Source organism: Eublepharis macularius, chromosome 8 (assembly GCF_028583425.1).
Source record: "Eublepharis macularius isolate TG4126 chromosome 8, MPM_Emac_v1.0, whole genome shotgun sequence".
Classification (NCBI taxonomy): Eukaryota; Metazoa; Chordata; class Lepidosauria; order Squamata; family Eublepharidae; genus Eublepharis; species Eublepharis macularius.
In genome coordinates, this window is record NC_072797.1 from 54,103,141 (window position 1) to 54,121,638 (window position 18,498).

Here is an 18,498-nt window from a genome sequence, read left to right on the forward strand (position 1 = left end):
TGGCGCTGCGAAGTAGGGTACTGCGGATAGTACGGACGGGGTTGGTATCTGCTGCGGTACTGATAGGGATTATACCTCGACGAGTACCGAGGCTTGAACGTGGACCTGTCCGCCGGAGTGACCCCCAGGGAGCGAGCCGTTTGCCGGTCCTCCTTCTTCTTTTTAAGCGCCTCGTCGGTGGTGGTAGAGAAGAGGGAGTCACCCTCGAAGGGCAGACGTTCAATCTTGGCCCTCACCTCCTGCGGGAGGGCAGTCGACCGCAACCACGAGTGCCTCCTCAGAAGCACCGCTGACGCCATACCCCGAGCAGCCGTGTCAGCCGCATGACTCCCAGCATTCATCTGTTGTTTTGATAATCGTACTGCCTCCGTCTGCAGCAACGACACCACCGCCTTCTTGTCAGCAGGGAGGTCAGTGACATAGTTGGCCAGCTTCTCCCATAGGTAGAGCTGATAGCCCGCCATATTCGTTTGATAGTTGGCTATCCGGAGGGCTAAAGCAGCGACTGAGTACTGACGTCTACCCAGTGCGTCCATCTTCTTTCCCTCCTTATCCGGTGGGACGGAGGAGGACCCCGACCTCTTGTGCTGAATCTCCTCGGCTATCAGGGATGAAGGTGGAGGGTGCTTGATGAGAGACTGCCACGTCCCCTGTTTGATCTTATACATCTGTTCGATGCGTTTGGACGTGGCAGGCAGGTCAGATGGTGACTTCCAGACCTTGTCGATGATCTCCTCCAAGCCCTCCAACATAGGAAAACCTACTGTAGCCGGGTTCTCCCCATAGATTCTGCACAGCAACTTGTCCTTCGTCTTCGGGACCACGGAAGACACGTCAATCTCCAAGGCCTTGGACATGCGGGCCATTTGGTCTGCATAAATCCGCAGGTCCTCGAAGGGAGAGCTGGTGGATGGGCCGACATTGTCGTCTGGAGATGGTTCAGAGAACGACTCAGAGCGGTAGCCGGACCCCGCATCCTCGTCATCCTCATCAGACGCAAGAGCTGACACTTCGTCTCCTGGGAAGGGTGGGGGCAACCACTCACGACGGCTAGACGACGACGGCCCCGGATCCGATGACCTGAAGCCAGGTGGAGCCCCTTTCCACTGGCACCGATAGGCCTCTGGTAGACCTGTAGCCTGTTGGTGACGCGCAGCCACAGACCGCTCGGATCCGACTCGCTTGGATCCGACACTCCCCTCCGACCAATACCGCTGGCTACGGGCAGACTGTGCAGGCGAAGGATCCCTGGTCGTCTCTCGGATCCGACGACGCGGAGCCGGGCTCGATTCCGGTGTTGGCGAACGCCGCCCACTCGACAGGACCACATAGGCCCCCGGATCCGGCACCTCTTCCTCAAGGAGGGGACGGTCAGGGGAGTCTAGGTGAGGTGATGGCGTAGGTGGAGACACCAGGACCACCTCCTCTGCAGGCCGGCGCCGAGGGGACCGAGAGCGATGCTTGGTCTTCTTAGCCTTCTTCTTCGGAACCGATTCGGAGGAAGCTTTTGGAACCGATGCCCTCTTGGTCGACGCCTTCCGTGCAGCCTCCGGCCCCGGGACTGCCACAGGCCCTTCGATCGACGCCGGGGCTGACCGTACCGGATCTGACTCGCCCGGTTCCGGCCTCGGAGTCGACCTCCCCGGTTCCGACCTCACCGACGCCAACTTGTGCGGGGACTTCGCAGACCTCGCCACCGAGCTTGCCCTCGACGCCGGCTTGTCCGCCGGGCGGGATGTAGCCACCGATTTTGAAGAGGTTACAGAGCCCGCTCGAGACCGGCTTCCGGCATGGGTGGAGGTTCGGCCAGCCTTCTCCGCGGCCCCGGGTTTCTCCGCCTCGGAGGGCCCAGGGGCGTCCAAGACCCGCTGCCACAGTGAAGCCTTGAGGCGGGCGGACCGCTCCTGCCTGGCTTTATGCGTAAAGCCCTGGCAGATCTTGCAAGTGGGGACTACATGTTCCTCCCCCAGGCAAAGCAGGCAAAGGCTATGCCCATCCGTTTGAGCCATTTTAGCACGGCACCGGGCACAGTGCTTAAACAGGGCCGTAGAAGCCATTCCGAGGGGCAAAACACACGCGAAGTCAAAACAGTCCGGGTCAAATACTTCACCAAGATCAGTCCGTCCAAATCAGTAAGCAGAAGAGAAGTCAAATCCAGATCCAAGTCAGTCACGAGAAAGCAATCCAAAGGCACAGAAAAGCACGGAGCTACAAGCGAACGTTCTCCTCAAGCGGCGGCAAGAAGAGAACTGAGGGAAGGGGCCGTTGGCCGCTGGAGGAGCATGTGACCGTTTGGGCGGGAAACGGTCGCTGAGGCGCGCGGCAAACGGCCCCTTCGGAGCTGGGAAAGCGATAAAAAATCTTCCGGCGGCTGGCCTGCGCGTGCGCAGTACCCATGTGTGGAGGCACAGAAGAACGAAGATGAACAACATATTAAAAATACAATTTAAAACAATTAAAATTTAAGTTAATTAAAAACAACATTTAAAACAGGATGGTGGACAGCCTTCACAGGGAGGGTTTTATGCACCCCTTTTTTCCAGGCCAGCAAATGCCCAGCCTCAGCCATATGCCTGGCGGAACAACTCTGCCTTGCAGCCCGGCAAAAAAATAGCAGATCCTGCCGGGTCCTGATTTCAGCAGAGCGTTCCACCAGGTGGGAGCCAGGATCGAAAAAGCCCTGGCTCTAGATGAGGCTAGGCGGGCCTCCTTGGGGTCAGGGATCACCAACAGCTGTTTGTCCCCTGATCGGAGTGTCCTCTGGGGAATATATGGGGAGAGACAGTCCCATAGATACACTGGTCCCAGTCCGCACAGGGCCTTATAGGTCAATGCCAGAACCTTGAATCTGATCCGGTACTCCACTGGCAACCAATGCAGCTCGCGTAAGAACGGTGTTATATGTGCCCTATTTGGCACTCTCGTAATAACACACGCCGCTGCATTTTATACCAGCTGTAATCTCCGGGTCAGGCTCAAGGGCAGCCCCGCGTAGAGTGAGTTACAGTAATCTAGCCTTGAGACTACCGTTGCTTGGATCACTGTAGTTAAGTCACGGGTTGACAGGTAAGGGACGAGTTGCCTGGTCTGCCGCAGATGGAAAAAAGAGGACCTGACAAACGCTGTGACCTGTGCCTCCATTTTCAGGGAGGCATCCAAGATCACCCCCAGGCTCTTAACCCTCGGAACTGGCACTAACGGTGCCCCATCGAGGGCCGGGAGCCGGAGTCCTGAACCTAATCCCCCGTGGCTCAAGTACAAGACCTCCATCTTCGTTGGGTTCAGTTTCAGCCGACTCTGCTTCAACCAACCAGTCACGGCTGCAAAAGCATGTTCCAGGACATCTGGGGCTGAGTCGGGACGGCCATCCATCATAAGATACAACTGGGTGTCATTTGCATATTGATGACACCCAAGTCCAAAACTTCGCACCAACTGGGCAAGGGGGCGCATATAGATGTTAAACAATAAAGGGGAGAGTATTGCTCCCTGTGGGACCCTGCACACCAAAGGATGGCAGGATGACAATTTCTCCCCAAGTGCCATCCTCTGTCTCCAACCATGGAGAAAAGAGACAAACCACTTCAAGGCAGTCCCTCGTATCCCCACATCGGCGAGGCGGTAAGTCAGAAGATCGTAATTGACTGTATCGAACACTGCCAACAGATCCAATAATATCAACAGCGCCGAGCCGCCTCAATCCAGCTGTCTACACAGATCCTCTGTGAGGGCAACCAGCAATGTCTCTGTCCCATGTTCCGGACAGAATCCGGACTGGAAGGGGTCTAGGGCTGAGACATCATTCAGGAAGTCCTGCAGCTGTTCCACCACTGCCTGCTCAATCACCTTTCCCAGAAACGGGAGGTTTGAAACTGGGCAGTAATTGACCAGGTCAGTGGGGTCCAGCGATGGGTTCTTTAAAAGAGGCCTCACTACCGCGTCCTTTAATGGCGCAGGAAAACCCCCGGAGCCTAAGGATAGGTTCACAATGGCCTCCAGCGAGGACCGCAGCCCCTCGGCACTGGCCTTTACCAGCCATGAAAGGCATGGGTCCAGGGGACATGTGGTGGGCCTAACTGATTGCAGGGTCCTGACAATTTCCTGATCAATGATCAAATATCAGCCCCGAAGACGGCCAAGGGGTCTCTAGCTCATTCACTGAATCAACTGTGGATGGCAAGTCGCGGCGGAGAGACAAGATTTTATCAGCAAAAAAGCTCCCAAAAGCCTCACATCTAATATCCGAATTCAAAATTTGACAGCCTCCCTCTGGCAAGGAGACCAATGACCGAACCACATTAAACAATTTTGCTGGGTGTGAGCTAGCTGACGCGATGGAGGCTGCATAAAACTTTTTCTTCACAGCCTTCACTGCCACCTCATAGGCTTTCATAAACATCCTATAAGATGATCTTGCCTCTTCGTCCCAAGATCGTCGCCACACTCGCTCAAGACGTCTTAGCTCCCGCTTCTTCTGTCGGAGCTCCTCTGTATACCAGGGAGCCCGTCTTGCACGGGGCAAAGAGGGCGATGGGGGGCAATTTCGTCGATGGCTTTAGAGAGCCGGTACTGCCAGTCCTCCACCAGCTCATCTAATGAACCACCGTGGAGCACTGGATCCCGCAAAGCATTCTGGAACCCAATCGGGTCCATAAGTCTCCGCAGGCAAGCATAAATCAGCTCACCGCCCTTGCGAGGGGGGGTGGTATCCCCAGCCGAGGCGTCAGGACCGAGTGGTCTGACCATGGCACTGGTTCTACCGCTTCCAGATCTACATTTAACCCCATCCCAAAGAACAAATCTAGCATGTGGCCTGCTTGATGTGTAGGGGTCGACACAAATTGGGAGAATCCCAGTGCTGCCAGGTCCGCAGCCTGCACAGAGGAGGCATCATCGACATGGATGTTGAAGTCCTCCAGCACCATCAGTCTGGAGTACTTCCATCCCGCTATCACCTCTAGCAGGCGCAACAGGGTATCTGCTGGTGTGCTAGGCAGTCAGTACACCAGACAGATAGCCAAACTCTCCTCGGCACCCCACACCAGGACTACACATTCAATGCCAGAGATCTCAGGGGTGGGGAGTGGCCTGAAAGAGAAAGACTCTCAGGCAAGGATTGCCACCCCTCCCCCCCGACCTCCTATTTGGGACTGGTGGAGGACCGAATATCCTGGGGGCGTCAGTTCTCCCAGGGCAACTGTTTCACCCTCCCTCACCCAGGTTTCAGTCACGCATACCAGGTCCACATCACTCACTGCAAAGAGATCTTGTAGCACTGCGGTCTTATTGTTTATGGACCTGGCATTGCACAGCATCAGTGTCGAAGGAAGGTTCTTCTTCCTAGCTCCATCACAAGCGTTTCTCAGGATGGAACGCAGGTTAGAAGGTTAGAAGGGCACCATGGAGGATAGGAGGGAGATTTTTGCCAATTCCCTCCCCCATCTGCTGCAGACTCCCAAGTTTTCTACCCACACTGTTCCATCAAACCCACTGGCATTCAGAAGCATACTTTCAGTGAGCACAGAAGGCTGTAGGCAGAGAAGGGAGACACGGAAGTTACCTTCAACTAGTGTGACCCTGCTTGTGGTCCTTAGGATCCAAACTCAAGTGTCCCTAAGCCCATGCCCTCCTTCAGTCTCAGTGGGAAAGACAGACTATTACTGAAGTAAAAAAATAAATAATACTCACCGTTAAAATGGTGGTAGAGGTTTGAACTGTCTCTAACGTACACAAATATTTTACAAATCATGTAAAAACAAGACAATAATATAAAATAAATGCTCACAGCTTTAATAAAATTGGGTCATTTCTTAAGATGTTGAAAAGTCAATGTATATTAAACTTACAGGTATATATACTTTTTTCAAATGGCATTCTTCTTCCAGAAGTTCATACACATACTTTGTGATGATCTACAAGAGAAAAGTTTGTAACAGTTTGAAGAAAATCAAACCGCTCTTTTAAACACAATGTAATTATCCCATGGCTGCATTCTCAAAATTTAATTAAGAACTTTCCTCCATGCAAATACTTTTTTTTTGTGGTATATCTATCTGCAATTTTGTTAGCTGCTGCAGTTGTGAATTATGTGCCTGAAAATTAAGTAAAAGACCATTACATGTATAATATGTACTCAGGGGTACAAGAAAGGCTTCTTTTTGCTAAGAAAAACCTTTCAAATCATTTTCAATAAGCAGGCCTCCTAAAACAATCTCCCTTTGTCACTGCAGGTTCAGTTCATGAAGCACACTGACAGCAGATCTTTATTCACCCTTTATTCATTGAGCAGAGGAGGGACAGGTCAAAGGTGACCTAAACAGAAAAAGAAATGTACCCTGCCTTCACTCAGTGGGAGAGGGAGACTGGCTGACTTTCCAATGGGAAATGTAAGATGAAGTTAAAGAAAAGTTACTTTAAACATTTAAGAAGTCTAGTTGAGTCACGAAGAAGGAAAGGAACCTCTTTTCTGATCCAAATTTGCAGAAAAAGTTTCTAGACTTCATAGCACTTGCTAATATTGTATAATTATATTCTTCAATATAAACAAAAAGCACAAGGACCTTCTAGACCAGGTGTTAAATTAGTTTGAGCACTAATGTGAAAGACTATGCAAATGCATGAAGTAAGAATTGCTTTTCCATTCACATACCTTGGGGATTTTTTTAATGGAAGCAACAATAACAGGAATCAAGTCTTCAAAATTTCGGGAAATATATTTTGGTTACCTTTCCACCCACATTTTATTGAAGTTTGATTCCACTGAAAATACTGACAAATACTTACAAACAGCAAGTACAGGGATTCAAAGGATACAACTGAAATCTTAGAAAGAATAAATAGCATCCCATTCAGGACTTGCAAATCCAGACTCTCAAGGCCAGAAGCAAAGACCTCTGATCCCTAAGTTATTAAACGTGATGATGTAGGTAATTTTCTTTATATATAAAGAAAAGCCTTGAATCATTATTGGTCTATCCAAGTTCAGTTTTTTTTTAACCCTAATTACATTAAACTGCAACAGGAAGGCTAACTAGAACAAGCTCCTAAGCAATAACAATTTAACTCCAATCTATTTAACACAATCTACGTTCATTTCAGTTGGTTTTGAAGTCTTGCACTACTTACATCAGATCAGAACACACTGTTCTAACCTGTACTCACCTACTGTATTATAGCTAAACACTGAAGCACCATGTTCTCTTTTCAAATAAAATTAACTTTTGTTAGCAGTAGCTCAGCATGCCCCCACGCTATCTCAGAGCATACATTCCTTTAAGTTCAGGTATGTGTGCATTGTCAGGATTACAGTATAAATTAATTTCTAAATAAATTAGTTTCTACAACTTCAGTTTTTCAAAACACACTCAGCCTGAGTACAGCTGAACAAGAATATAGCTGTAAGAAATTAACTGATTTAAGTAATGTTTATCCCAAAGCAGCATGTTAGGAACATGCACCCAGTATAATTTTACTCCTATGGCTGATTTCTGGTTCATTGAAATCATCTTCCATTTTATGGCAACAATGAAGTACATATTTTTAAAGTCTCACCAGTTGAGAGTTCCAAGCCACTGAAGTGAACACAATGATAATAAAGGACTCAAAAGGTTTCTGTGCCAACTATAAAACAGTGTTTGCAGTACTGGGAAGGTACAAACTGCCCGGTAACATGGTCATGGCTCTATGCCAGAAGGAGCAAAGTTCACACCACAGGAATTCAAAAGAAAGAGAAATACTTCTAATACTATATGATACAATTATAAGACTCTACAATGTGAAGTATGAAGCAGCATAGCACAGTTTAACTGTTCTGTTTATCAAAAATCACCATCTTTAAGAACTTCCTTGTCTCACTAGTAGAAGCACCATATGCTCCAAAAACTGGAGCCGGTTGAATTAAAGACATGCTGGTCCAAGGTAATCTTGGGTTTTCAACATTCACTACTTTTCAGGGTTGATTCATATTTAATTTAGGGTTATAGCTCATCCTTTCCAGAAGATCCAAGGTGGGTAAAATAAATTCCTCCAATGTTAAACAAAATTAAATTTCTTCACAGTCACTGAAGTTTCACAATCCTTTCTGACTTAATCTGGAACCCCTAAATGCCAGCCCAAGCAAATAAGGTTTTAAAAAGCATCGTAAAATGCCTGAGCATGGTCCCCTGCAAAACTATAGTAAGAGTGAGGTCAGTAACTAGCGTACATCAACTGCAATTCCTCTTCCCATCCCTGCTGTCTGAATTAGATTAATAGATGGCATTATTTAAGAAAGCTCTGTAGGTAGACCTCAGATACTGCAATGGAGAGAAAGGTAACATCCCAAATTCAATCTCTGTATCTGAAACAGAACAAGGAGCGAGCACAGACATTAGAGATCAGTTGTGTAATATACACTAGCAGGGCTTTTTTTCTGGGAAAAGAGGTGGTGGAACTCAGTGGTGGAACTCAAGACTGCACAATGATGTCACTTTGGGTCAGCTGGAACAAGGGGGGAGTTTTTTAAAGTTTAAATTGCCCTTAGCGAAAATGGTCACATGCCCGGTGGCCCGGCCCCCTGATCTCCAGACAGAGGGGAGTTTAGATTGCCCTCTGCACCGCTTGGCGGTGCAGAGGGCAATCTAAACTCCCCTCGGTCTGGAGATACGGGGGCGGGGCCACTTCCCAGGCCATTCCAACAGTGGAATATGATTATCTTGAAACCACTTTTTGCACACAGCAGCAACATGACATGAAGCTGAATCTTGTTGAAATATAAATGCTTCATTATCTTGGAAAAGATCACGTGTGGAAGGCTTCAGTTTGGGCTCAAGTATTTCATTTATGTATTTTTTGCCATTTATATTTCCATTCATCACACAAATTCTGCCCATGCCTTTTGATGTCATACAGCCCCATATCATAACACTAACTGGGTGTTTCATGGTAGGTGTAATGCAATCAGGATGCAAATCTTCTCCGATTCTTCTTCGCACGCATTTTATGCCATCATTACCAACCAGGGAGATTTTGGTCTCATCACTCCAAATAACACTGTCCCATTGTTCCACTGTCCAGTTAACATGGGTTTTAGCCCAGTTTAATCTTTTCAACCTTTTTTTGAGAGATAACAATGTTTTGTGGAATTCTAGCATTAAGACCACATTCCTCCAGTCTGCGCCAAACAGTCCTTGCACTCAACTTCACATTGAATTGCACCATTTCGTTCTGTATACACCCCAATGATTTTCTTCTGTCATCTAGGCTCAGTCTCTCAATTCTTCTATCATCCCTTGTTTGTGTGTACCTTTTCCTGCCTTTGCCAGTCTGGTTTTGTAGTGACTGAGTTGCCTTATACCTCTTCAAAAATTTAGAAATGCCACCTTTGGTTAAGTTTCCACCAATTTTTCTTCTGATTTCTTCATAACTGTAGCCTTGTTCACTTAATAGTACTATTTTACATTGCTTTCTGCATGACCAGTCAACTCTTTGTGCCATTTCTTTAATTTTATTACGTTTTACAAGCTCACTAAATGAAGGAAAGCTACTTCATATCAATTTACCATTCACATCAGCCCATCACTCTCACAAGGAATTCATAATAAAGTGTGTGTGCAAAAACAACAGCTGCAAGGCTTTTTATACAGACGCCGAAGAATCCTTAATGAGAATCTCTTAAAGAGACATACCGATGGCTTGCCCTCCATTAAAGGTAACACGAGAAGTCATTGTTGGAACCAGTGTACGCAACCTGTGTATCCAAAAGGTTTCCTTCCTATGTATATCATTAGGGGTACCCTCAGATGATTTTAATTTGGAGACATAGAATCCCCAAGTTCACTTTATTATGAATTCCTTGTGAGGGCGATGGGCTGATGTGAATGGTAAATTGTCATCCTATTATGTAAGTATGGGCCCTTATTGTATGAATAGAGAATAAGGGACAGTGGCATGAATATTATTGGTTTGCTGTTACCTTTGTCAATTTCACAGAAGCAGAGTAAGGATTGTGTCAGCTTTTGTTTGACATCCTGCCGTCTTTGAAAAAGATCCGAAACGGTCCTATGCCCAGGAACCAGTCCAACCGTCAGATGGCAAGTCCTTGATTGGACTTCTTCTTCCCCTCCACTTATATCCACGAGCTGTCTGCTTGCAGATTTTCTATGCAATGTTATGACTGTGGGGTTGCACATTGTGCTCTATGAACCATAATCATTGTAGCATTTGCACTTTAATTATGCAATGAGTGTTGTATAAATATTGGAATTGGCACTAGCACTTTATATTAAAAAAAACCTGTATGAATTCAACTTATTGTACTGCTTTTTGCAGCTGCCGTGGCAAGGTTTTTGTGTGTGTGTGTGCAATTGGTTATCTTGAATAGTATTTATAAAATGCATGCTGAAATATTGTAATAATTGGTTTGTGGGAGTAATTATTTTTTTTTTTATAATATTTTTATTTTTCAATGTCTAGGTTTGTGGGAGTAATTATTATTGTACTTGTTAGTTAGGTCATCACGATTTTTTGTTTTGGCTACTGTTATCCCAAACTGTAACAACTAGTCTGATCCCAATTAGCCACTCAAGGACAATGCATTTAACTCTAGGGTTGTCAGATCCCTATACCACCCCAGTGGGAGGGAGAACCCAACTTTTACGTGCTGGTCTTTCTTCATGCATGCACACTCCTGGCATCAGTATGATAACATTACTTTTGGAAAGTGATATCATCATACTAGCACTGTGTGCGCTCCTGCTGTCTCCCACAAATCAGCAGCAATTGGCTGGCAATGGAGCAAACACCCAGGAGATTGCCTGCCACTGGCAGGCAACTGGGAACCCTAATGTACACTCACCCAAGGTCCTTTGCCAGGATGATACAATGTTGGTGCAAGACCTTGAAGCTATGAATTCACTGCAGCTGCGTAGTTCAATCCCAGACCTGAAACTGTAGAGCCATGATGACTTTACAGACTTCTATCAGACCCAATGTCATATACGCCTGTCTGCATATCTGCCATCAATGTAGTCTGTGTTTGTATCTGCCATGAATGTATGCTGTGTTATGTACTGGTCCTCTGAGGGCATGAGAAGTTTCTTATTGATGTTAAGGCAGTAGGTTATCTCACAAGTATTTACTGTCTCTTTCCCCGCTGCATCCAGAAGGCTGGCTGTCGCCAGCTCAAAATGTATCTTTCTCAGGAACTGAGATGATTTCATTCTTTGTTCTGGCTAGCCTAAACCTAGCTTCTCCCTGACAACCTCCCTGGCTCTTTTACACCTCAAAACTTTAATAGCCCTTATCTTGATGGTGGGAACATTTCCTATAACTAACATCACCAGCCCTCGTTACGTCACTTCTGCCAATGCACTTGTCTGAGCACCTTGAACTTGCTGAATCTCTAATAAAGTTACTTCAACCAATACACCTGCGTGTTTGCTGTGGAGAACTTGGGGATTCTACCTGCCAAGGACCTAAATCCTGAACTGAACCATGACTGAGACAGGCCAGTTTCTTGACAGTCAGAGGCCTCTTGGGATTGGGCCTGCAAGTGGACTGCTTGATGGCCTGTTGTGACAGTTTTGCTCAGCACTTTGTAGATAAAAGCTCTTGCATCCATTTCTTCAACTTGCACTCTACGTTACCAGTGACAGTGTCAAATGGTGCCAGGAAACTCACTAGAGGTGTGCACTGAAAAGAAAAAAACAGCAGATTTGTGTTCAGTATATCAAACTGGAAAAAAAAATCGGTATTCCTCGATTACCAAATTCATTCTCCAGTTTGGCTCAGCAATACAGAGCAAATTCTGTAAAATTCAGCCATTGTTTCTAATGGAAAATGCGATTCGGGGCTTTCCGGGGGTCTGGGGAGGCCATTTTGGACCAAATGTTACCAAAATTTCTGGAGACCTACTCCTAACTGTCCTCTAATGGCTCCCCAAGTTTCATGATGATTGGACTTCAGGGGGCCATTTTATGCCCCCCATAGAAGGTATCCCAGCCATCTTCAATCTCCATTATTCCCTATAGGGAAAACTAGGGGAGCTGTCTAGAAGAGCTATCTAGGGGGCCACAGTGGCATTTTGCAATAAAAATCCATCAAATTGGCAGGGGACCTAATCCTAACTGTCCTCTAAAGATCTCCCAAGTTTCAAAGACATTGGACCCTGGGGGACGATTTTATGGCCCCTATTTGTTTCTACTGTGGGGAAAAGAGACTCCCACTGCAGAAACACATGGATCATGGCTTCCATAGCCATAGACACACTCCCAATTACAATCTACACACCAGACAGCCCAAGAGAACCAAAATGAAGCCCCCTCCTTCCAAAAAAACCCAGCACTACCTGAGCAAGCTGACCAACCACTCTCCATTAGTTTCTATAGTGGGGGGAAATGGCTCCCACTGCAGAAATACATGCATCATGGCTTCCATGGTCACAGGCATACTCCCAATTACAATCTACATACTGACAGCCCAACAGAACCAAACTGAAGCCCCCTGAGCAGGCTGACCAGCTGCTCTCCATTGTTCCCTATGAGGCAACATCACACCAGAGAATCACTTAAACCCAAATGAAACAAGGGACAGTCTTGCAACTAGAAGCAAATTCAAACAAGGGAATGGACCCCCACCTCCAGAACCAAACCGATGCAAAGGGAACTCTTAAAATAAATAACAGCAAATGAGAATAGTCATTTTAAGGTTATTAAACAATAGCTCAGCTTACCTTTCTAGATCTATTTTGAAGTTAGCTAATGCTTATTTTTAAGACTTTCTTTTCTCCTTCTCAAATCGAGCTAGACTTTTTGCTTTTCTCTTTTGTAGCACGTGGAATAACATTGAATCACAGAATGATAGTTAGAAGGGACTTCTAGGGTCGACATGTTTATTTTAAAAGCTCAAGGCTCTATCCAGCCAAGTTAAGCTCTTTTAGTCATTGGTTTCAGTGATAAATTAAAACCTGTGTTGCATCTTTTCTGCTGAAACAAATTGGACTGAAAATTGTTATGTTGTAGGAAGCTGGGGTTGTTGAAAACTTTGCCTAGAATTGCTTAACTGTATTTCCAGTTGCAAGACTCCCCACCCCCTCATTTTGGTTTGGGTGATTATCTGGTGTGATGTTGGACCTCATAAGGAACAACGGAGAGTAACTGATCAGCCTGCTCAGGGGGTGTTGGTTTGGAAGGGAGACTTTATTTTGGTCTGTTGTGGAGATTGTAGTTTGTAGTGTACCTGTGGCCATATAAGCCATAAAATGCCCCCCAGGGTCCAATCTGCCTGCAACTTGGAGGGGAGTCTTTAGAAGACAATTAGGAGTAGATCCTCTGCCAATTTGGTGGATTTTGATTGCAAAATGTCACCCCAGCCCTCTAGATAACTTCCCCCTACATTGTTCCCCTAGTTTTCTCCACATAGAATGGAGATTGGAGATGGCTGAGGGCAGCCCCCCAGGGTCCAATCTTCATGTAAACTAGGGGGTCTTTAGATGACAGTCAGGAGTATGTCCCATGAATTTTTTTTTTCAAAATGCCACCCCCATCCCCCTGAATAGCCCTCATAGTTTTTCCCATAGAGAATAATGGAAAATCAAGGTGGCTGGGGGCAAACAGGCGGGAAGCAGTGAGTCTTGCTGACAGCAAGAAACGCTGCTCCTGCAGCTCCCGAAGTTTACCGAACTTTATCAAGTAAATTCGGTAAACTTCGGTTTAGTATTGCCAAATTGGGTCAGCAGTACTGGACTGGGTTCGGTAATACTCAATTTTACCAAATGGGTTAAAATTCAGTATTTTTTACCAAACCCCAAACATGAACCACACATCCTTAATGCTGACTTGTCCAGTTGTCTGGGATACTTTTAGGTTATTCAAGTTGGAGGATGTGAACAGGATCCTCAGAGCTTTGAAGTCTACCACCTGCTTATACGTCCCTTGCCCTTAAGTTGCCCTTCCTGGCAACTTAAAAATGCTGGGGTGGGGACCGGTGTCTGATGGCGTCTGAGAGGTAGTTAATGCTTCATAGAATCATAGAGTTGGAAGGGGACATACAGACCATCTAGTCCAACCCCCTGAGAGAGGGGACAGTCGCCCCAGCCTTGAAACTTCAGAAGTCCACTCTGGACCCAGGAAACCTCAACAATAACTATCAATCAGTCATAAATGATCTATTCTTGCACAAGGTGACTGAACCACTGGTGGCTGCACAACCTCAAGCTTTGCTGGATGAGGTTATTTGTTCAGATCCTTTCCAATCTGATTATGGGACTGAAACAACCTTGGTTGCCCTGGTCAATGACCTCCACAGGGAGATGTACAGAGGGAATGTGATTTTTTATTCTCTTGGACCTTTCAGCAGCTTTCAATATCATCAGTCATGGTATCCTTCTTGACTGCCTATATGGGATTGGATTGGAAGGTACTGTTTTGCAATGGTTCCAGATCTACCTGGAGGATAGGTTTCAGAAGGCAGTGCTACAGGAGGGATAGCTGCTCAGCCTCTTGGGGTCCCACAAAGTCCTCTATGCTCTTTAACATGTAAATGAATCTGCTAGATGAGCTCATCAGGAGATTTCAGCTGGGGTGTCAGCAATAAACAAATGATATTTAGCATTATCTTGCGCTTCTGGGTGATCCCAGGGAGGCTGTACAATCTGTGAACTGGTGCATGGAGGCAGTTTTGGAGCGGATGTGAGCTAATAAACTGAAGCTTAATCTCAACAAGATGGAAGAACTACAGGCGAGCAGAAGGTTTAACCCAGGATTTAAGACATTCTGGATGGGGTTGCTCTCCTCTTGAAGAACAGGTCAACAGTCTGGGAGTACTCTTAGATCTAGGTTTTAATGGTTTTTAAGATATGGTTTTATTATGTTTGTTTTAATTTGTTAACTACCTTGGTGGCAGAAAGGTGAGGGCATAAAAAGTACAGTATACATTTTGTAAAATAATTATTTTGTGTAACATCCAGCCTGATGAAGAGTTCTGGTGTACTCAAAAGCTTGCATGTTTTGTGTCATTGTGCTTAGTTCTAATAAAAAGTATTACATAAATTTTGTTCTCATTTTCCAAAAGTGGCCTTTACTCCCAGAATAGAAAGCACTGATGTTTCTTTTCAGTGGTAGAGAAATCTGCAACTGTCCCCGCACAAGACACCTTCATATGGCTGTTGTTGTGTGTAAACTACTACACTGAATGCTGCTTAGAGTAGGCGCTTGCCTTTGCTGTACTACAAAGGAACATGTACATTGATGGCCATGTACAAGATAATCTAAGAGCAATCAGTCTAAAGGGTTATTACTTCAGAATGATTTCATACCTTTTCTTTTACTATCAAGTTCAAGGTAGACATCCAAGTTATGCTGTCATCATATTAGGAGCTCATGATCTTTTGACAGCCTAGACTGCAAGTTTCATTCAAGATTTTCTGCACGGGATTTGCCAGCACCTGTTAAATTCTGTATTTGGATTTTATAACATCTTTCTCATTAGAGCCGTTACGTGTCTTAAAATAATTTTTTTTACTGTTGTCTGGTAAGATGCTATGTTTCTGGACTAAATCTGAAAGTGAGGAAGAGAGGACATTGTAAGCCATTCTCCAGTGGTCCTAGGAGGGGGCAGTCCTTACTCTTGGGATATAGCTCCTCCTCTCTGAAGGCAGGGTCAGTTAGCTGATTTTGATTCCAGAGGGTAGGGGCTTGTCCCTGGAATTGCCAATCTTACTGGCCCTACCATCTGAGCAGGACATTTTCGGCAGCGCTCTGCAGAGCTCAATGATCTTGGTGAAGAAGAAATTGCCAGAGATGCGCTGGGCATGGTGGCATACACCTGTAATCCCAGTACTCAGAAAGGCCGAGGCCACAGGCAGTGTGGAGCTCACACAGGAAGGGAAAAGCCCTACCCCACCCCCATTTGGCTTGGAGTGATGGCGTTAGAGCCAGAAGCCCCTCTCCTAGTTTCCCCGGCTGTAACCGCAAACTCCACCAAGGTCTCCAATCTTTGGACTCGGAGGAACCGCCTTAGAAGGCCAGAGGGTAGTGTTTGAGTCTGCGGTAGCCTGTCGTGGAGATCAATATTATTGAGAACTCCCTCGGGCTGGGAAGGAGCAGACTCCAGCAGCAGCACAGGAGCTGCTCCAATCCCAGAAGCCCCAAATGAACCACGGTAAGACTAATCCAGCGAGAAACAGGGGCTGTGAAAGGAAGGAGGGAGGAGATAAGAGCAGCAGAAGCCTCGAAGCCAGCTCACCCCAAATAAAAGGGAGCCCTTTTTATTTCTCCTCCCTTGGGCTGGGACTTCTGATGTGCGCTTTCACTTTTTTCTCTCCCTTTGGTGGGAAAATTCTGTTGGCATAAATAAGACATGAATGTTTAAGGACTTTGCATTTACCTTACTTGAATGTATATGGGAAGTTACCTATGGGATGTTTTCCTTTAAATGATTATGTCTTTGTAATCTCTATGGAATGTCCTCTTGAATAGTACTTTATTATTATTTTATTATTATTTTATTCACTAATTGATGATTCTCTGATTTATAGAAGCATTTGGCTCTGCTATATTTAATATATATTAGCTTGACTTTATTTACTGTGTTTGCAGTTACTCCCTGCTTGCGTGTTGTTCACTCTCTCTTTGCATCCTTTTTGTGGGACCCTCTCTTTGTTTGCCTTTGAAAATTTGTTGGCAGAATGTCAGCAAAAGCAGGCCTAGCCATCTAACAGGCCTCAGAGAGCGCAAGCCTGTGGCCTAGACTTACCAAACTCCCAGGCTTTGGCCTAACCCTGGGCCTCTCAACAGACTAGTGAAAGAGAGAAGGTCCAAGGTCTGGACCCATCAGGCAAGGACATCTGAAATGAGTTGTGGTAACATTGTATTAAGTGACTGTGCCACAAATCAGCACTCTGCTGGTTCAAGTACCAAGCTGCTTGAGCTCAGTAGCTGACCTTGGGTAAACCACCCTTTTTCAGTCTCAATTACCCAGCAGTTCTGGGGGAATAATGATAATTCTGACCTTATCACAGCCCGTGACCTGGCAAGTCCAGGCAAGCCAGATCTCACCAGATCTCAGAAGCTCAGCAGGGTTGGCCTTGGATAGCAATTGGGAGACCTCCAAAAAAGACCAGCGTTGCAGAGGCAACTATGACTGGATGGCACTTTCCACCACCAAGGGCAAAGAAGTTAAATGCCCCCTATTTACATAGTGGCAGCTGTAGTTATTAGTAACAAACCTACTGGCATGGCCCAGGACAGAAATAAGAATTCAAAGAGGTCCTGAAGGCACACCAACAAATAGTCTAGCGGCTAGACCTTCAGATGGGCAAGAGGGACATCCCAGTTGGGGGTACGACTCAAAGAAAGGTAAAGGGGCAGGGTCCCCTCCAGATTAAAGAGGAGGCAAGTGCCACTAAGAGAACACATCTCAGTTAAGCCTCTAACCTGAGGACCCGAAGCTATCGGATTTTTCTCCCTCAGCCAAGAAGAAAGGGGAATTGTTAAAAGAAGGGGAAATTGCCTAGTACACATAATCACCCCGATACAAACAAGGTTTTTCCCCAGGATCTGTGTCCTAGAAGGCTCCCTAAGTTGATGAGGGTCCTGGAATTTTTTCTCTTAAGACCAAGGGGAAGGAGGACAATGAGGTTGGAGAGAATTCTCCCTAAAATCAGGAATAACTCCTTCACGGATTCCCCTTCCAGTAGTGCTTTATATCTGTAGAGGTCTAAGAGGGAAACTCTGGTAAAACTAACCATTCTATTTCCTTCTTCCCAAGTCTTATACATAGTTTCCAGAGGCTACTAAGAGGATTAAGCTGCCATTGGTGCATGATCTGGTAACTAGCCTGGCATCTAATCCCATGCTGCCCATTGACAAGGTTGGATGACCTAAGGATTCCAGCCTCAGGCAGTTCCAACTGGCTATGTGCAGAAAATTGGACGCTTCTGCTACATTCCTCAGAGCATTGGCAACAGCTTCACTCCTTCCTAGAGCTGTATTATCTTGGGTCTCAGACCTGGCTGCAATGAGCAGCAAGGTACTTTAAAGAGCTGAAGAGCAAAACTTAGCCCCGGCAATAGTCTTTACACATTCTTAGATGCTATGCTGGGGTCAACAAGAACTATGGTTTTCAGGCAGCCAGGCACAGCACTTAGCTTAGGAATTGGAACGTGGACCAAAGTAACCATGGTTCATCAACCTGTCTGGAGAAGTTCTGGATAAAGGAAAGCAGACCAAACATCAAGAGGAGGGTAGAACCTCCTCCCTTAAAAAATCCTGTAGGAATACCAATGGGCCAAAGAAGGGAACTCAGTGTGTCTACACCAAGGCAGTAGGCACAATGGTGATTAGAGAGGTGCTTACAATGCTTGGCAAACCCTTGGCAGCCAAAAGTAAGATACAGGTGGGTGCCAGATACTGTGATCAGAGGAATTCAACTCTGTGTCACCTGGGCCTTTTCCTTCAGATCCAAAAGAATTGGTCAAATAAAACAGACATCTAGGAACAAGAAAGGTCAGAACAGAAAGGC

General features: G+C 46.0%; 1 protein-coding gene across 7 annotated transcripts in view; it reads right to left on the reverse strand.

The window, feature by feature from the left end:
* Positions 1 to 18,498, reverse strand: part of FAM172A (family with sequence similarity 172 member A) — a 553,070-nt gene that overhangs the window by 463,522 nt on the left and 71,050 nt on the right. For 6 of the 7 annotated variants that reach the window (XM_054986296.1, XM_054986298.1, XM_054986297.1 and 3 more), the window contains one exon: positions 5,847 to 5,912. The exons of the other annotated variant lie outside the window; for it this stretch is intronic. In XM_054986296.1, the coding sequence (XP_054842271.1) occupies positions 5,847 to 5,912 (66 nt within the window). The remainder of the gene's footprint in view (positions 1 to 5,846; positions 5,913 to 18,498) is intronic. 7 annotated transcript variants of the gene reach the window in all.